This window comes from Carassius auratus, unplaced genomic scaffold, assembly GCF_003368295.1.
Source record: "Carassius auratus strain Wakin unplaced genomic scaffold, ASM336829v1 scaf_tig00013965, whole genome shotgun sequence".
Lineage (NCBI taxonomy): Eukaryota > Metazoa > Chordata > Actinopteri > Cypriniformes > Cyprinidae > Carassius > Carassius auratus.
Genome location: NW_020524464.1, coordinates 95,180 through 114,928, shown reverse-complemented (window position 1 = coordinate 114,928; position 19,749 = coordinate 95,180). Strand labels below are relative to the sequence as shown.

Sequence of the window (19,749 nt, the reverse complement as noted above, 5' to 3'; positions counted from 1 at the left end):
GCTCACACTTCCCGTCCATCTTCACGGGTTTCGCGGGTGCTGAGGCCTGCACGTCTTCAGATAGTCGAAGTCGCTCAGTTTATCCACTAAGTTCTTTACAGGTAGTTTTCTTGGTGAAAACTCATTTTCGCGAACACCTGCAAAAGGACGCAGAAAGGTATCGGTGATGTGCATTAATAAAATGCTCGTGCGGCGACTTGTAGCCTGCCCTATGTTATGATACAATAAACGAGGTCGGAGAAATCACACCTAATATTGTCAACACAGTAAAGTCCGGTTGTTATTTAGACTGCCGGTTTAGGTCAATGTGCATGATTAAGACGCGAATGTAACGTTATGAAAATCCGTTAAGTTCATTCGAGCAGCTGTAACTAAGCAACCCAGAATGCAGCAACATTTATCAAAACAAACCACGCACCATCCTGCACTCCGGACACTGGTAACCCACATCATCGCCTCCATTTTCCTCCCAATGCATCAAAATGCACATGCGGCAAAAATTGTGGGCCGCATTTTAAAATGACAGGGTCGTCGAAGTAATCGAGGCAAATAGAACAGACTAATTCCTTCTGAAGCTCTCCTCTCGAATCTCCGGCAGTGGCCATGTTTCCCCAAGCAAGTTTGCAAACAGTGTAACTGCTTTACAGGACCAGAAGTGGACTCTAGGCGGAAAAGAGAAATAAGAAAAGAGAGAGAGCCCATTCTGAACTCACTTCCTGGTACAGTCACGTGAGGGCTTGTGGTAAATCTGATTGGTTACGTTATCTAGCTCGCAGAGAGATGTTCTCGAATCGGTTCTTTCTAGTAGTTCGTATTCATCAACATTATTTATATTTTCTTTCTTGGATTTCATCGGATGCTTGTGTGTACTGAGCTTTTTTTTATTTTAATGAACTTTATTGAACAATATAAACTACCATAAATGGCCTGGTACAAAAGCAAAATTTCAGACAACAGACAAGGAATCATAACTTAAGAAAGGGAAAACAATTAGGCTACTAGGGGTTTTCAGTAAGTTTAAGAAGTTTTTTTTTTTCCTTCATTTGTTTCAAGTGACAAAAAGTAATGATATAGTTATTTGTGAAATATGTAGACATTTGGAATCTGTTTTTAATCAAAAATAACTCCCCAAGAACAATAATTGTTAAATCATTTGTTTCATATTTCAAAAATAAACTGAATAATTCCTTTGTTAAAACAGAGAAATCTTCAAATTTAGGAAACAATGCAGATCTTCCCAAAAGGCACAGGCAAATATACAATCATAAAAAAGATTGACTGCTATTGTATTGATATTTGCATTAAAACGGCATTAAAGAACCATGTGTGGGTACATAATACGTTTTAATACAGTTCTATCAAATAAAGTGGTTTTCTTATGTTTACTGTGGTGAATGGAACATTCCAGGGCCCCCTCTCTGACCACAACAGTGGACAAAGGATTTCTAAATTTTTATTGGATCTTGGTGAACTAACACACACATACACAAGCACCTCAGCTGGGACAACAGACACCTATTAGACGCCAAGAAGTAGACCTCTGCTACCAAGCCTGGTAAAGACAGGACTTGGCATTGGTCCACATGTAGTTTCTGCCTTTCACCCAGAGACTTTTTTTTTCTTATTTTTCATGATTATTTTACTTTCTTTGATGTAAAGCACTTTGAATTACCATTGTGTATGAAATGTGCTATATAAATAAACTTGCCTTGCCTTGCCTAATTCCTAAGGTTTTTGGCTTGTGACCACCATAACAATTTCTTAGGGCCTCTGGATGTAGCAGCAGTGGGTGAAACAGAGAGAAATCAGAAAGATCCATCCAAATCCATTGATTCAACTATGTTTTCAAACCTCAAAAACTGATGCTAACTATAGCCTACATGCTGGTCATATAATTAGAAACTCAACAAAAGATGATTTATTTCACTGATTCCATTCAAAAAGTGAAACTTGTATATTACCGGTATATTCATTCATTACACACAGACTGATATATTTTAAAATGTTTATTTCTTTTAATTTTGATGATTATAATGGACGACTAAGGAAAATCCCAAAATTTTTATCTCAGAAAATTAGAATATTGTGAAAAGGTTCAATATTGAAGACACCTAGTGCCACACTCTAATCAGCTAATTAACTCAAAACACCTGCAAAGGCCTTTAAATGGTCTCTCAGTCTAGCTGTGTAGGGGAAGACTGCTGACTTGACAGTTGTCCAAAAGACGACCATTGACATCTTGCACAAGGAGTGCAAGACACAAACGGTCATTGCAGAAGAGGCTGGCTGTTCACAGAGCTCTGGGTCCAACCTTCATTAACAAAGAGGCGAAGGGAAGAAAAGATGTGGTAGAAAAAAAGTGTACAAGCAATAGGGATAACCGCACCCTGGAGAGGATTGTGAAACAAAACCCATTCAAAAATGTGGGGTTAGATTCACAAAGAGTGGACTGCAGCTGGAGTCACTGCTTCAAGAACCACTATGCACAGACGTATGCAAGACATGGGTTTCAGCTGTTGCATTCCTTGTGTCAAGCCACTCTTGAACAACAGACAGCGCCAGAAGCGTCTAAAGACAAAAAGGACTGGACTGCTGCTGAGTGGTCCAACGTTATGTTCTCTGATGAAAGTAAATTTAGCAAGAGAGGAGAGGCACACAATCCACGTTGCTTGAGGTCCAGTGTAAAGTTTCCACAGTCAGTGATGGTTTGGGGTGCCATGTCATCTGCTGGTGTTGGTTCACTGTGTTTTCTGAGGTCTAAGGTCAACGCAGCCATATACCAGGAAGTTTTAGAGCACTTCATGCTTCCTGCTGCTGACCAACTTTATTGGAGATTGAGATTTAATTTTCCAACAGGACTTGGCACCTGCACACAGTGCCAAAGCTACCATTACCTGGTTTAAGCACCATGGTATCCCTGTTCTTAGTTGGCCAGCAAACTTGCCTGACCTTATCCCCATAGAAAATCTATGGGGTATTGTGAAGAGGAAGATGCAATATGCCAGACCCAAGAATGCAGAAGAGCTGAAGGCCACTATCAGAGCAACCTGGACTCTCATAACACCTGAGCAGTGCCACAGACTGATCGATGCCACATTGCTGCAGTAATCAGGCAAAAGGAGCCGCAACTAAGTATTGAGTGCTGTACATGCTCATACTTTTTCATTTCAGTTGGCCAAGATTTCTAAAAATCCTTTCTTTGTATTGGTTTAAGTAATATTCTAATTTTCTGAGATACTGAATTTGGGATTTTCCTTAGTTGTCAGTTATAATCATCAAAATTAAAAGAAATAAACATTAGAAATATATCAGTCTGTGTGTAATAGAATAATATAATATACACCTTACACTTTTTGAATGGAATTCGTGAAATAAATCAACTTTTTGATGATATTTCAAATTATATGACCAGCACCAGTATTTATAGCCTGCTACATCCCATCCATTTTTCTCGTACTCAGAGAAAGGAGTACTCAGTGACAGATGAAAGATATGTAGCGCACATCTTACACAAATTTAGCTGTTGATGGACAAATGAATGCAGGCAATCCTTCTCCATCGTGCTTGGACTTGATGCATTCAGAACATTACAAAAGGTATTCTGGTAGTGGTTTGGAAAATGAGAAATGCATTGGTAATTACAAACTTAAAAAAAAAAAAAACATTAGAAACTTCTAACTGTGTGTGGCCCCTCTGAAACCAGGAGCCAATCTCAGCACTGAAATGGAAACGCACCAAACTGTAATCTCTTCCCCATCAGAAAGGGATAAATGTACCCTTCCAACAGACATAACTTCGGAGTCTCCTGTGGGACAATAAACAGCATTCTGAGTCTCCCATCCAGAGATGCAGTAACAGATGCAAGCTCTGAGTCTCCAGCTATTGAGGCAGCAACAGATTTTGAGTTTTAAGCCTGTGAGGAACAAGACATCAACAGATAAAATACTTTCAATGTATTTGTCCAGCAAGACAACAACCGATGCATCATGTCTTGCATCTCCATCCTAGAGAGACTAAAGTAGATTGACCAAATTTTGAGTCTCTGGCCTAGGGAACCTTCACTTCAAGGTACTTTCTTCAGCGTGTTCCAGATTTTAGGACCCTTCGGTGCTCCAGGAGATCAGCATACTACAACTGAACAAACACATTTTTGGCAGTTATCAGACATTCAAATATGTAAAGTCTCAAGACTTTGTTTATTTTGTGCTTCAAGGCCCAGTACATAAAATGTGTTTAGCACTGTAAATATTTCGGAGTGAACCATGTACAAAAACCACAATATCTCACCATAAATACCATTTCAAAGAAAGATTATTTCATTGTGCCCAAAATGTCGTGCTCGTGTTTCTGAACCTGTGAATACAGAAACAATCCACTGATTTTATTGCATAGCACATTTCTTTTTAAATATTATTAGCCTGATGAGGAATATATTTGTCAGGAGGTGAACTGGATTTGACAATATGCTGGTTTTTCATGAATGCCCAAACCGTTTAATGTGTCTGATGACAGTGAAGACAACAAAAATGTTATAGCTGATACATCAGTGTCTGTGGAGTTAATCTGGTTAGAGAAAAAAAACCCAACTCCAATAGACAGTCAAACACAAATTTAGAAATCTGATGGATTTCCTGTGTCAGTTTTCCCCTTATTTTAAAAAGACACTCAGTGAGATAAGACTGCAATATTTAATACATGCGGTTCCCATGAATTCTAATGCTTAAATTAGAACAAGTAATAAAAACAGCAGCAATGCACTGAATGTAAACTTCGTGACAACAACTATCTGAAGATGATGTGAAATGCATATTCAGCATTTCTCCATTAAAAGCTTGGCACTTGCTGTTTAAAACCAGCATATCTGTGATATGCTTTAATACAAGCAAATGTTTAATACTAGAGATAAATAAAGGTGAAGCACACAATACAGGTGACAGTGTCGTGATCAGCTCATTTGAATGCACCACATGACCCATTAGAAATGACTTAAACATTACTTTTCCTTTCAGAATCTTATCATCTTTATAAATTATAATATAATTTTTCTTTCATCTGGTGTTACCCAGTGTTCAAAGTGACAGGGCCAATGAGATTGAGATTTTTTCAAATGTACTTTTTATTTAAACTTTCATACACTTTGTATGGAATGTGCTATGAAAAGAAATTTATTCACAACTAATTAAAGGTAAAAAAAAATTAGGTTAACAACAAACAACAATAATAATGATTATTATTATGATTTTAATAAATAATAATATTTTAGACCTAAAAAAAAAAACTCCCTCAATTATTATTACTCGGAGAAAAAAAAACTTTATTACATGAAAAGTTTTTTGTTTTTTTAATTTATTTTGTATTCTAAAGAGTGGTCCTTCTTTATTTTATTGTACTTTTATTACTACCATCACTATTACCACTATTATTCTAGTTAATATTTTATTTTGGATTAAAAAAAAAATCATTTTGGAATTTAATGGAACTAAAATGGAACCAAAAGAGATCTTGTTTCTGTCAATATGTAAAATAATATTAAAATGATTAATATTTAAAGGATAATTCAGTCTTTCTTTCATTCTTTTTTTTCACATTCTAGTCTACTTCCAAAAAAGTGGGCAGTGCACTATTGGGACTCCTGAGAACTCTGAACACTGGGTAAACCTCAATCCATTATTGGACAAGCAAAAATTCAGCATTACAACATAAAACGTAATATAAAATGATTTCTTTGGGCTGGTGATGAACTGGGTCGTGAGTTCAATATAAGATAAAACCTGTCAGAGGCACTTGTTTAAAACAAAGAAAAGAAAGCAAATTGATCCCATCTATGACAAAGGAGAACAGTAGGATCTCCAAGCAGTCCGTTAGTCCTTCAGACCTCTGAGCTGTCACCATCATCAAGGCTACTTCTGACTATAACAGGCTGCAGGCTGGACGAGACTCTTGGGGCCTTTTTCACAGGCGTCAGCCTTGAGCGAACCATCAGTGCCAACACTATAACCACAAGGGCGGTGAGAAGCAGTCCCACGATGGCTCCTGCCACAGTCACCGCATCCTCTTCAACACCTCGTCCACTGAGCTCCCGTGGAGACAGTCCGTCAGCGAACAGCTCCTCCCCAGACGCAGAGCGCCGACGGCTGCGGTCCAGAGCGATGTGCATGATATTCGTTCCTCGCTTGTTCTCGGGTCCGATCTCCTCTGCCAGGACTGGGACGTCTCTGTTGGACCGTCTGTAGCGTCCTCTGGCCTCCGCTGGAACAAGGTCACGTGATGTTATTGAGTGGTACTCTACACTTCTCTTGCCAATGCCACGCTTGGCATTGTCTTTTGAACGCACAGTGTAGATGGTGTGAATGAACCACTCCCTCCCTACTGCCACCTAGAGACCAGAAGGATAATAGAGGATTGGAGCAAGGTCGACTGTGTAAATGACAGGATTTCAGTACAGGATCTCACACTGTATACAGGAATACACTGCCATAACTAATAAACCCTCAAAAAGATTAGACCTGGAAAAGAGGAGTAGAATCCAGTCTGAATCCGTCAGATCCTGGCTGCTTCACCAGAGAGAGGGCAGAGGGGTCATCTACAGCCAGCAGGGCCTTGAAACTCACGTCCCCAAAACTCTTGGCCTGGGTCTCTGGTTGGGCTTTGTCCTAGAGGCAAGGTGGAGTCATGGGACTTTGTAAATTGTAATATTTTGAATATTATTAACATAAAATTTGTTTAAATTGTATAATATATAACTTAATATAAATGAAAATATTTTTTTATTTTAAAGACTTGTATACAGCACTATTTTAGTATTATTATTATTTTGAATGAGCATTAAGTCATTTTGTTATACTTGTCATTTTATCAGTTTGTCTTTTTCTATTTCTATATAGCTTTCATTGATATTTATTTCAGTAATTCAACTAATACTACTTTAACTAAGTCGCCAAGATTTCATGCTTTTCATCTAATATTTTCATTCTTAATTAAGTCAATTACACTAACAACACCGCTAACATACTCACGATAATTTTGAATCTGTAGAGCAGGGACGGAGAGTCTGCAAGGCATCCAAATTCAGACTTGGCGGGGTTGTATTTAGGAACATACCCATCAGCGCCGGTGCACAGATACACCTTCTCAATGTTACAGTAGAACGAGCCGCCCAAGTTCTGCACAGGGTCCACCATCACCCGGCCGTAGATTGTGTCACCTTGAAGAGAACAAGCTCAGTGGCAGCATAACACAGAATAGGAAATGGCAGTTCTAGAAATGATATTCAGTCACACAGCCTCTTGAACTGATTGAGTTCTGACGTACCCTCAGAGAAAGCCGCATCACTCTCTTGACCGAAGCCCATAGATCCATCTGACAACCACAAGGCCTTCTTAGACAGCAAGAACATCTGTGTGTTCAGACTGAACTCCACCGCCACAGGGTCACTCACCTACAGAACACAAACACAATAATACTCCTTTACAAGAGCCTCGGGTTGAACTGATAACTGTATAACACACACAATAGAGCCTGTCTGCATTCTTCTAATTAAATACACTTTTTATTATAAATTCTATTTTATATCTCTATCAACAAGTAGAATGAACATTTGAAATAAAAAGTTTGAATTTGAAATTGTATTTAATTTTGCTTGAAATGAGAGAATGTATATTATTATTAGTTTACCTGCTGAAAGCGGATATCAAGATCAAAAGTAACGGGCTCTCTAGGGTTGCAGACCGGAGGAACGGTGTACTCCACATTCAGCGCTGCTGTACAGGGGATCAGCTTCACTGTGTATGTGCCTGAATAATCTCGAACCTGCAGGTCGCAGACACACAGGCATGCAAGGTCAACATCACAGGAATTGTTTTGCATTCGTTTTTCTCCAATGGTTTTGCTTTAGCACACAGCTTTTACATCAATTGGCGACTCAACACTGCCAGAACGGTTTATCACAAAAAGTAAACAGAAATGTCCTTAAAACTACAGAGTTGGGAGAGAGAGAGATCAACTCACTGCAAAGTCTGAAATGAACATCCACTGCTGGACAGGCTGGCTGTAGGTCGGCTCAGTCCTAACCAGCGTGAGGTTAAAGGTCAAGCCTGGGTGGTCTGCACTCAATACAAAGGACTTCACAGGGGATTCTGGGTAGTCAGGTAAGAAAGTAAGTTTATTTAATCAAACCAAGGCATTTATTCTGTATAAACCATTTAAGAAGAGAGATTTTACCTGCAGTTTTCTGACCCCTCAAATTTGCTGCTAGAATAAGGCAGAAAGTTAATTAATCTTAAATGAATCTTTCCTTCCATAAGAAAAATGTTGATGAATTTATTGATATTCATATAACACGATTTCAGAGATGCCAAAACGCACCAGAATGGGCCGCTACAAACAGCCCCCTGAAGCGAGCCTCTGTGCGGAAGTTGACCACAAGCCTCCCCTGCTCGTTGATCCTCATGCTGGTCGGATATAAAGCTCCTGCAGAGAAAACATGTCCAAATGTGATTATCTTTTCATTGGAAATAATACATGTCTTCCCACTTAAAGTTCCAGTTTAATTCTCTAAATGTCCACATGTGGCATCTGTATCCCTAAAATATGGGCAATTTGACAGAGATGTCGCTTCCCATTTCTATGACAGCCAAATACAAAATAAAAATGACCAATTATTAGTAAATCAATAACACAAATGCACTGAGAACTGTATTTTATATTCATAGAAAAGGCGTTGATTTAACTTTTACTAAACATTACAGAAGGGAAAATGGAATCCAAAAACAGTGAAATTCTGGCCAATTAACATCAACACTCCTAAAATTGAGGAAAAAGTCATTTAAAATATATTGACTGAATATATTGACAACTAAAATATATTTATTAAAGCATTTATTGATCTTTATTAAAGGGATAGTTCACCACAAAATGAAAATTCTGAGACATTCATTCATCTTCTGAAAATGAGATATTTTTGATGAACCCCAAAAGCTTTCTGACCCTGCACAGTAACTACAACATTCAAGTCCCAGAAAGGTAGTGAGGACATTGTTAAAATAGCCAATGTGACAAATTTATTCAAAAAGTCTTCTCTTTATTTTTGTAAACATGGACTATTTTAACAATGTCCTTACTACCTTTCTGGGCCTCGAAAGTGGTAGTTGTGCTGCTGTCTATGCAGGGTCAGAAAGCTCTCCGATTTCATCAAAAATATCTTAATTTGTTTTCTGAAGATGAACCAAGGTCTTACAGGTTTGGAACGGGGAACACCATTCTTGGGTGAACTATACCTTTAATGTTAGTTAGTAAAAATATAATTGTTCATGTTAGTTCACAGTGAATTTGCTAATGTTAACAAATACTTTGTACTAATACAATTTTGTTTATTGGTAAACATTAAAATTAACATAATATTAATAAATGCTGAAGAAGAATGGTTCATTATTACTCCATGTTACCTAACGTAGTTAACTCATGTTAACAAATAAAATCTTACTGTAAAGTGTATATCTATCTTTAAAAAATATAATTATTTTTTAAATTATAATATGTTTCCTAATCCTATGTGGCATAAAATGTCACCTATTTGATTTATTGATGAAGACACTGATTTAATTCATAAACACATTTGTGCTCAAGTTGACAACTTGCCTTGCAGTTCAGCCTGTGGAGGGCTGCCGACTCCGTCCCTCCACAGGATGGCAGTGTCATACACAAAGGTGAGCCGCAGTTCAGAATGCAGGTCGAAGTGTTGCCAGCCTCCAGCTCCCACAGGGGAATGAAACACATAAGAGACGTAGAGAGGAACTCGCAGAGTCACGTATGACTGCACCAGGTTCAGCACCTTTCAAAAACACATTCAAATCATATTTAAGATGAACAGCAAATTAACTACAAATACTGCAAAAAGCCTTTTTAAGATTCAAAAAAAGAGCCCAATTCTCCACTAGAGGTTGCTCGGCACTGGCTGTTAGTCAAAGTTCATCAATAAGCCAGGATGCATTTTGTTTTGATTGAATGAAACATTTGCTAATTTACATAGTCAATTATAATCAAAATACCAGGCTATAAAAATGTGCTCCTCAGTAATGAGGCCGGTCTGAACACCTGCTGGACTGGGTTTAATCAAGACGAGAAAAATCCCCATGAACGCAGACAAATTCCCATCCTGAGGGAGAGAAGATCCAGGCTTTTCATATTCAACCGGCTCCGTTCAATATCCTCAGCAGGATCCGAGCACGTCCTTTAGATGAAGTGTTTTGCATTCATGTCTCGTGTTACGGAGCGATTGCAGACTTTAGGGCTTATTTTTGTAATAACATAGATCATTCAGACATTTAGACGCTAGATTAGGAGAGGGGAGCAGCCATTTAAGCAAGACCTCAAATTCTGAAAATGAAATGAATGGGTGAAGTCAATCTCCTTTTCTACTGAGAACAATGTGGAGTGTGGCAGAAATAAAACCTGAACAGAGCTATGTCTGTCACTAAGTGCTGTGCATAATAATAGATAAAAAAAAAGACAGAATCCTGCAAAAGAAACCTACCCATGGAGATGTGCGTTCATGAAGAGGTGTTAATCCAGTTTAACTTGGTTGTTTTGTTTAAACATGTTAGTTCCCACTCTATACACGGTCTTTAGTACAGCAGATGAGTGGTACCAGAACACATACAATGAAGCCAGTAATAGAAATTATGGGCTAAATCCACACCAAATGGTCATTTTCTTCTTAAATCCGATGTCCTTTAAAATTTGGCATATTTTGCTTCTTAACTTTGCATTATACAGATTTCATTAAAGCTTTTATTATTCTGTGTAATACTTAATATAGCATAGTTCCTTATTTTTTATGACAAGCAAAAACATGCAGTTATCTTTGGAATGTTGAGTTAAATTTAATAAAAAAAATTAAAAAATACAGTATAAATTGTAATATTGTGAAATAAAATTACAATTTAACATATCTCTTTTTCTGTGTTCATATATTTCAAATGTATTTTTAAATACATCATCACTCCAGTTTTGAGAGTCACATGATCATTCAGATGAATGCTGATTTGCTACTCAGGAAACATTTCTTATTTTTATTAATGTTAAGAAAAGTTCTGCTATGTAATATTTTTTTGTGGAAACTATGGTATTCTTTTCCCCAGCCAGAACAGTATTTATTTAAACAAATCTTTTGTAACATTACAGATGTCTTTACTGTCACTTTAATGCCTCCTTGTTGAATAATTAATATAATAATAACTGACCCGCAAACCTTTCTTTTATGTGCATTTTTTTTTTAGCTCTAGGACAAGAACAGTTGCAATTTATGAACCACTAATCATTAGAATTCAGAGGATTGTAGAAGCGGCAGCGACGTCTCACCTGCCCATCTGTTCCGATCGTTCCCCCGCAGTCTGTGAGCAGCTCAGACATGTCATAATAACTCACAAACTCCCACAGACAAGCCTCCAAGTTCAGGTTCCTGTAGAAGCGTAGAGTGCTCTGGCCTCTGAGGACGGGGCTGTACTGATACGGCAGAGTCTCACCGATGCTCTCTATATTCCGGGTGGCCTTGGTTAGAAATCCATGGCGTGTGGACACCTCATTAAAGTTCAGCAGATTGGAGCACCTGTGGTTTCCCACACGAGTGCCATCCGGGCTCAGAGTCAGCTCAAAACTGGACAGTGCACGAGTGGAGACCACAGGGAGCATGCCTGCAGCACACCACGAAAAAAATACATGACAATTAACAAACTAAAATCACTTTCATAATAGTGCACCTATAGGACTGAGTTTCATGCCAGAATATTGGATTAGAGCCTACAGTAAACTTAAATGTACATTTTCACTTATTGTTTTCAATTTTCATATTTTCCTTACACAAAGCTACCATATGGTTTTAGAAGTCTAAATTTAAATTTAAACTTAAATTTAAAAATCTTAATTTTTTTTTGTGTGTTCCACAGAAGAAATAAAGTCACAACATGAGGGTGAGTAAGTGATGATAAAATATTCATTTTTATAATAGTTTAATTGCACATTTGACCTCCAGTAAAGGTAGTGTTATTGTATTGTAGGAATGCTATGGAAAAGTTCAGTTAAAAGCAAACAGCTTTTGATTGGTTAGGAAGGTAAAATTATCGCGACCATATTTAGTCAAATGGCCTAGATTCCTGGTGTGAAACTTGTGACAGTTGTTCCCCAGAATACTTTAAAATACATTACCCTTTTATTATTTTCTTCCCCAGAAATCATTTTGATGGAACATTTTGCTGGCAAATGTGCGACATGGCACTTCATGTTTATGCATCATTCAGACTCATTCAGAAGAGAACTGTAATATTTAGTTTTGACAGCAAATGTGACATAAATCCTACAAGAATGCCAGTTTTTTTCCCAAGGGGATATGTGAGAGGGGTTTCTCTCAGAGGGGCTAAACTAAGCAAACAACCTGGCAGCCAGAGGGGAAATAATTCTCTCACCGTCTATGTGGGGCATGCTGACAGTAAGCTTGACGAGATTGGCATATTCAGGGTCTTCAGCGCCTGTATAACGCAGTTTGGCAGAAAAGGGCTCAGCACCTACTGTGCCCAATTTACGTGGCTGGCACATCCCTGCCCAAGAACATCAAAGACATGAAACATTACTTCAAGCATATTACCACCTACTGACACTCTAATTCAACATTGCAAATGGCATATTATAACCAGCAGCTATACAAAGCAAAGATATGATTCCACTTAATGTGATGGTTTCGGGCTCACCTTCTTCCATGCTAATAGACACAATGGGGCTGCTCAGTTCCAAACCCTCATCCCCATTAGAATTCACGGCACGGGCCGCGCACTGCACTCTAGAACCCGCTTGGAAGTAAATGGAGTCTAGGGTGATCATCTTGGAGGAAGTAAAGAATGTATCAAAGTCAGCCTCTCTCATGGGGCTGGTGACGCCATCCGGACCACTGGGAGCGCTAATGAGCCATCGGTAACGAGTCAGTGTATCGTTGATGCGTTCGCTAATGCAGATGGAGCCCGTTTTGTCATAGTCGGGATATTTAGGATTGCAGGCCTGGACAAGTCAAGAGAAATAAACATGGACAAGAAAAAAAAAAACTGACAATGAAAACACTACATTTTAAAATACAAAATACTATTTGATAAAAAAAAAAGTACAATTATTCAATTTTTTTTTTACTTTTACATAGCAAGCATGCATTAAATTGATCAAAAGTGATAGTAAAGACATTTTTTTATATTATTAAATACATAAAAGGTTTCCACTTAATTATAATATTTGTAATAAAAAATATTTAAAAAATAATGATAATTTTGAGGACCAATTCAGCATGTTAATAAATCAGCACACCGATCTCCGCAGGATCATGTGACACTGAAGTCTGGAGTAATGATGCTGAAAATGCAGCTTTGCGTTCATAGGAATAAATTACACTTCAAAATATATTAAAATAGAAAACCTATTATAAAGTGTAACAATATCTCACAATATCACTGTTTTTACTGTATTTTTGTTAATATATAAAAAAAACTAAAAAAAAAAAAAAACAACAAATAAAGTGCATTAAAGCACATGAAAAACAAACCTCCAAATAATATAATTAATTTTAACTTTGGTTACTATTATGTTTTGAAAACAAAGATTGAATACCTTTAAGTAAAGTGTAATATAATATAATATAATATAATATAATATAATATAATATAATATAATATAATAATCACTGTTTGTGTTTCTTGTGGTCTTTCTTAAGTACTTTTGGTTCAAGAAAAGCACAATCACTGTGAAGCCTACAGTATATTACAACATTTTTATAGCTGACGATTTGAAAAAAACATTATAATCTTATCTTTTTCATTCACTTGCACTTCAAGGACCTATTAAAAACTTGATAAAAACGACCACATAATTACAGTTGAAACCAGATATTTACATACACTTCAGAACAAAACACAAAAACTTTTATTTCTTTACTGTCATACATTAAATCAGAGTAAACTTATTCTGTTTTTGATCAATAAATATTAACATATTTTTTGCATTTGTTAAATGTCAGAATCGAGTGAGGGATAATTTGTATGTATTTTTTTTATCACTTTCATCAAAGTCAGAAGTATACATACACTTCCTTAGTATTTGGTAGAATTGCCCCGAAACTGTTTCACTTGGGCCAAACGTTTTGGGTATCCTTCCACAAGCTTTCTACAATAGTTTGCTGGAAATTTGGCCCACTCCTCTTGACAGAACCGGTGCAACTGGGTCAGGTTTGTAGGCCTTTTTGCTCGCACTTGCCTTTTCAGTGCCGCCCACAAATTTTCTATGGGATTGAGATCAGGGCTTTGTGATGCCATTTCAATACCTTGACTTTGTTGTCCTTAAGCCACTTTGTAACTTATTTGGAGGTATGCTTGGGGTCATTATCCATTTGGAAGACCCATTTGTGCCCAAGCTTTAACTTCCTGGCTGATGTCTTCAGATGTTGTTTCAATATATCCACAAAAAAAATTTTTCTCATGATGCCATCTATTTTGTGAAGTGCACCAGTCCCTTCTGCAGCAAAACATCCCCACAACATTATACTACCACCCCCATACTTCACAGTTGGGATGGTGTTCTGAGGCTTCAAAGCTTCGCCCTTTTCCTCCAAATATACCGTTTATCATTATGGCCGAACGGTTCAATTTTTGTTTCGTCAGACCACAGGACGTTTCTCCAGAAATTAAGATTTTTGTCCCCATGTGCAGTGGCAAACTGTAGTCTGGCTTTTTTATGGTTGTTTTGAAGTAATGGTTTTCTCCTCCCAGAGTAACCTTTTAGCTCATGGTGGTACAGGACTCGTTTTACTGTGGATAATGACACGGTCTTACCAGTTTCAGCTATCATCTTTACAAGGTCTTTTGCTGTTGTCCTGGGGTTGATTCGCACAGTTCACACCAAAAAACGTTCCTCCCTGGGACTCAGAATCCGTCTCCTTCCTGAGCGGTATGATGGTTGTACATTCCCATGTTTTTTATACTTGCGTATTATTGTCTGAACAGATGAACGTGGGACTTTCAGGCATCTGGAAATTGCACCTAAGGATGAGCCACACTTGTGGAGGTCCACAATTCTTTTCCTGATGTCTTGGTTGATTTCTCTTGATTTTCTCATGATGTCAAAGAAAGAGACTCTGTGTTTAAGGTGTGCCTTTATATGCATCCACAGGTGTGCCACCAATTAACTCAAATGGAATCAATTAACCTATCAGAAGGTTCTTAAGCTCAGAATGGTATCATCTGGAGTTTTCTTTTTTGTTTAAAGACACATTAAACTTAGTGTATGTATACTTCTGATTTTGATGAAAGTGATAAAAAAATACATAAAAGTACTCCCTCGCTCAATTCTGACATTTAACAAATGCAAAAAATATGTTCATATTTATTGACCTAAAACAGAAAAAGTTTACTCTGATTTGATGTATGACAGAAAAACAAATAAAAGTTTGTGTTTTTTTCTTAAGTGTATGTAAATATCTGGTTTCAACTGTAGCTTTAAAAATGCATTTATACATTTATGCATTTATTTACCATTTTTACTTGTGACGCTGGTCACAAGTAAGGTGGGAAATGTTTCTGACTTTTTCTTCTGACAAACATACCGTGATGCAGACGACAGGGTATCCAGCGGGTGGGTGGGCATTTTCTTTAGTTCGTCTGACAACATCGTAATGCAGCAGTGACACGACATGAGGCAGTGAAGGGAACGTGACATCAGCCATACTGTTGGTCTCTTCTATGTACACTATGGCTTTAGCCATCTGCCAATACGAGAGACATAGATTTTCAATTTACATCAACTGTGTATTAAACTCCAGATACGTACCACTGGGAATATGTAGTACCTGGATTTCAGCAACCATGTTCTCGTCTGGTTTCAGATGGACAGTGAAGGCCTCTCTCATCTCTCTTACGCCATCAAACAAAACCTCCACTTCCACTACATGCTCGATCTCATCAGCTTTAAACTCAACATCTGTGCACACACACACACACATACACACAAAATATATGATTACATCCACTAAAAGATAAACGCATCCTAACATTTCTTCTCCTAAATGCTTCCACACCTGATTGCATTTGTCATTTGCATCCTGAACTCTATATAACCTGATGTAGAGAGGAAATGCATGCATGTGGAAGCAGCTTGGAGCCACCTGCCAGTCTACAAAGGATAATTAGATACGGCATATTCCGAATGCAAATGACCCGTTCTGGCCTCCAGAAGCCTCACCGAGGGAGATGGGATGGTAGTCTTCTCCAGATATGGCAGAGCCGTCTTTCGTGTGCACCCTCACCAGGGACACTTTCGAAGTGTCTCCCGTCCTGCGGATAGGGATCTTCACCAACGTCATCTGCCCTGACTCTTTTGGCTCACTAACACTGAACTTTGTCTCGGCAAACTTGATGATGGGCTCTGAGAGAGGAGGATGAGAAGACAGATGAGGACTGAGAAGTTTTTGTGCATTAAAAGATTCTTGGCTGAAAGAGAATCTGTTCAGTCAGTTTACTGGAGTTTGACCCGAGTTCCAGAAATCTGAACCTAAATGTCAGGTATTTATTATTTCACGTATATCAGATGATAAAAATGTTTTTGTTTCTTTCTTACTGTCAGTGTTGTCCTTGATCTTGATGAGCGTTTCGTTCTGGTTGCCTATAGACGCTCCGTACGGCGAGTCGCTCTTCGCGCTCCCCAGAACCAGCCTCAGTTCCTCCTCCTCCTCATGAATCAAATCATCCACCAGCTTCAGCACACAGGGTTTTTCAGACTCACCTGAGGACCAAAACATGGACACCAAAGTCTGAAAATATTTATTCACCATTCAAAAAAAAAAAAAAAAAAAAAACGAAACTGACAACATTGTGCAATTAAACAAGGCATGACTTCCTTTTTGATCAAATATTTATGTCACTCATTAATGTTTATTTATTCAGTTGTATTTCCCCATTTCACATCCTAGCTTAGAGGATCATCACTCGCATATTTTCCTTGAATTTGGCCAAATAAAGAGTGTGTGATTGTTTTAACTGCTTAACTTAAGTTTAATACACTTACATATTTGTTAGTTTATTTGTCTTTAGTCATTCATTACTTTGCTCATTAATTTGTATATCCAGTCATTCATTTAGTTGTTTATTTGTTTAGATGATTTTTTCTCATTCATTCATTTCTTTGTGTTCAATCTTTTACTCCGTTGTATTCCCCCAATCCAAATGCAAACTTACAAAATGAACCATAACTTGCATATTTCACATGAATTTGAGGTTAATAGAGGTTAAGTGAGTAATTAAAATGTTTAATTCACTCACCTATTTGTTAGTTTATTTGTTCATTCATTTACTCAATCATTTATCTGTCCATCATTGCTTCCTTTGTTCATTCATTTGTTTATTATTTATTGCTTTTTTATCAGTTAATTTGTTTCGTTTGTTCTTTCATTCATTAACTTCATTTTTGTCCATTAATTCATGCATTCCTTCATTCATTTGTTCGTTGATTTATTAATTAGTTCATTATGTTTGTTCATTCATTAATAAATCTGTTCATTGTTGGTTTATTTGTTCATTCATTCATTTCATTTGTTTGCTTGTTAATTCACGCATTCAGTTATTTATTTGTTTGTTCATTTATTAATTTGTTCATTGTTTGTTCATTCATTGATAAATGCATTGCTCATTAATTTGTTCATTTATTCTTATCATGTGTTTGTTCATTAATTTATTCGTTTGTTGGTTCAATTATTCATTTGTTCGTTCCACTTCCCATCTCAAGTAAAAGGCTATTTACCGGGCAAGAAGGTTATGATGGATGTGTCAGTGTTGGGTCTCTCGTCAAAGTCGGACACCACCTGTGCAGAGCCCTGCCGGGTGTAGCAGCGTACAGTGGACTTGTGTCTGATGTCTCCGCTTCGGTGTACCATCGCGGTGATGTGACCTTCACTCTCCTCTGCAGTCATCACAGTCTGTTTAAACTGCACTTTTGGCACTGAAGAAAGAGAACAAACAAATCCAAACGCTCGAATACAACAGTCCATCTCCACATCAAGGACAAAAACTAGTAACAACTGGGTCATTCACGCAGTGGGTGACAGACAAGTCTATGAAAAAGTGTATTCATGTGTCACAGTCACAATTTTGTGAGAAAAAATGTAAATATTCACAGTCTGAAATGGAGTCGTTGATAAAGATCGTGACTTTCGCTGGCTCTCCCAGAATTCCATTGGAGGGCATCCGGAGAATAAGCTCAAATCTCTCAGTCCCTTCCAGAACAGGCTGGCCTAGGTCGTCCAGGATGGTGACCCGGACCGTCTGCATGCTCACACCCGGAGCAAACTCCAAGTTTCTGCTGATTCCCACATAGTCCACCCCCGCTGCAGATGAACACACAGAAAAAGGCTAAGGTCAGACGATATTTAACTGCAGAATCATAGGATCCTCACTTTCCATTAATCCTCTCTCAGAGAGACTGCTGTTTCGGCTTTTTTCTTTTTGAGAAATCGATGTACAGTATAGAGCTTATAGCTTAAGTTTGGTTTGACTGCACAGGGGACTCGGATGAACAGAGATTTTTTTTTTTATTTCAGCTTTGCTGAGTGCTCCAAGCTGCATATTTGATGCCAAACGTCACTTGTTCAAGGACTTGGCTGTAATTTTTAATAATGCTGTTTGATAACTCTCACAATGCTGAAATACCCTTGTCATTCTAGTTTGTGTCCTGGGGATGGGCAATATTTTAAAAGAAGATGATGATAATGAGATAATGAGTTTTTTCAATTTTTTTATTTATTGATTGACTGATTTTTTTTTTTACAAATTTTTGGCATCTATATTTTCCAAAACAAGTCAGGTTTTTTCTACCAAAAAAAAATATTATATTTTCTTTGCTTGGCCATTAATTAAAATGAACTCTACATCTAAATGTCCTCTGTTATGATTGCATATTGCATGAAATGAGTAACAATGCTGGTTCAGGATGGAAGGAAAGATGGATTATTGGGAAAATCAAATGGTATCACACACCTTCAGCAGAAACCGGGTCTGTTTTGCGAGACCTCACAGTGACCAAAGCTTTTTTAGAAAGATCCGTCCCTGTCCTCCACACACGGATTTCAACATGGCCGTCGCTCTCATCGACGTTATACTCCTGATTGCCAAAATAGAACACAGGAGCTGTGGGGCAAAATAAGCCAAAAAGATAAACATAACTTAAGTGAATAATGAATTTCAATTATTAGATTTTTTTTTACATGAATGTTACAGTCATTTGAAACTTTATCCATTTTCTATATTTAACTGCTATGTTAAATTCTCTTTTATATTGTTTATTGTTATCTTATAATATTCCTTTATAACTAAACATAACTTCAATATTTTTTCTTTTGAAGGATATGAAAATATGTAAGCCTGTAAAATCCAATTAAATACAAATTCAAGAGTTTCACTGTTAATGTTCGCAGTTACACAAGTGCGATGTAAAACCAGTTTAAAAAGTGTTTTATAGCAGAACATAACTAAGAAAAAAGTTTCATTCATTACAGAATATTAATAACTTTTCCAGCCATGACCTTTAAGGTTTTATTATCAGATGTATATTCCGTGACCACACGAACCCTGTTGATTGCAGATATTGAAATTATAATACATGTAGCAACCCTCGAAATCAAACTTCCTCCCTCCTTTTTTATTCTGTGACACACCAGAACACCTTATTATTTACATT

General features: G+C 37.4%; 1 protein-coding gene across 2 annotated transcripts in view; it reads right to left on the bottom strand.

The window, feature by feature from the left end:
* Positions 1 to 4,173: 4,173 nt before the first annotated feature.
* Positions 4,174 to 19,749, bottom strand: part of LOC113074215 (FRAS1-related extracellular matrix protein 2-like) — a 54,281-nt gene continuing 38,705 nt past the window's right edge. The window contains exons 7-25 of one of the 2 annotated variants that reach the window (XM_026246970.1): positions 19,050 to 19,199; positions 18,191 to 18,400; positions 17,818 to 18,015; positions 16,639 to 16,803; positions 16,264 to 16,446; positions 15,872 to 16,002; positions 15,629 to 15,787; positions 12,741 to 13,044; positions 12,459 to 12,590; positions 11,359 to 11,690; positions 9,637 to 9,829; positions 8,365 to 8,469; positions 8,221 to 8,250; positions 8,008 to 8,135; positions 7,675 to 7,809; positions 7,312 to 7,438; positions 7,017 to 7,204; positions 6,507 to 6,653; positions 4,174 to 6,376 (exon numbers count right to left, since the gene is read on the bottom strand). In XM_026246970.1, the coding sequence (XP_026102755.1) occupies positions 5,870 to 6,376; positions 6,507 to 6,653; positions 7,017 to 7,204; positions 7,312 to 7,438; positions 7,675 to 7,809; positions 8,008 to 8,135; positions 8,221 to 8,250; positions 8,365 to 8,469; positions 9,637 to 9,829; positions 11,359 to 11,690; positions 12,459 to 12,590; positions 12,741 to 13,044; positions 15,629 to 15,787; positions 15,872 to 16,002; positions 16,264 to 16,446; positions 16,639 to 16,803; positions 17,818 to 18,015; positions 18,191 to 18,400; positions 19,050 to 19,199 (3,524 nt within the window). In that variant the 3' untranslated portion in view covers positions 4,174 to 5,869. The remainder of the gene's footprint in view (positions 6,377 to 6,506; positions 6,654 to 7,016; positions 7,205 to 7,311; positions 7,439 to 7,674; positions 7,810 to 8,007; positions 8,136 to 8,220; positions 8,251 to 8,364; positions 8,470 to 9,636; positions 9,830 to 11,358; positions 11,691 to 12,458; positions 12,591 to 12,740; positions 13,045 to 15,628; positions 15,788 to 15,871; positions 16,003 to 16,263; positions 16,447 to 16,638; positions 16,804 to 17,817; positions 18,016 to 18,190; positions 18,401 to 19,049; positions 19,200 to 19,749) is intronic. The other variant, XM_026246972.1, reaches the window with a different exon arrangement.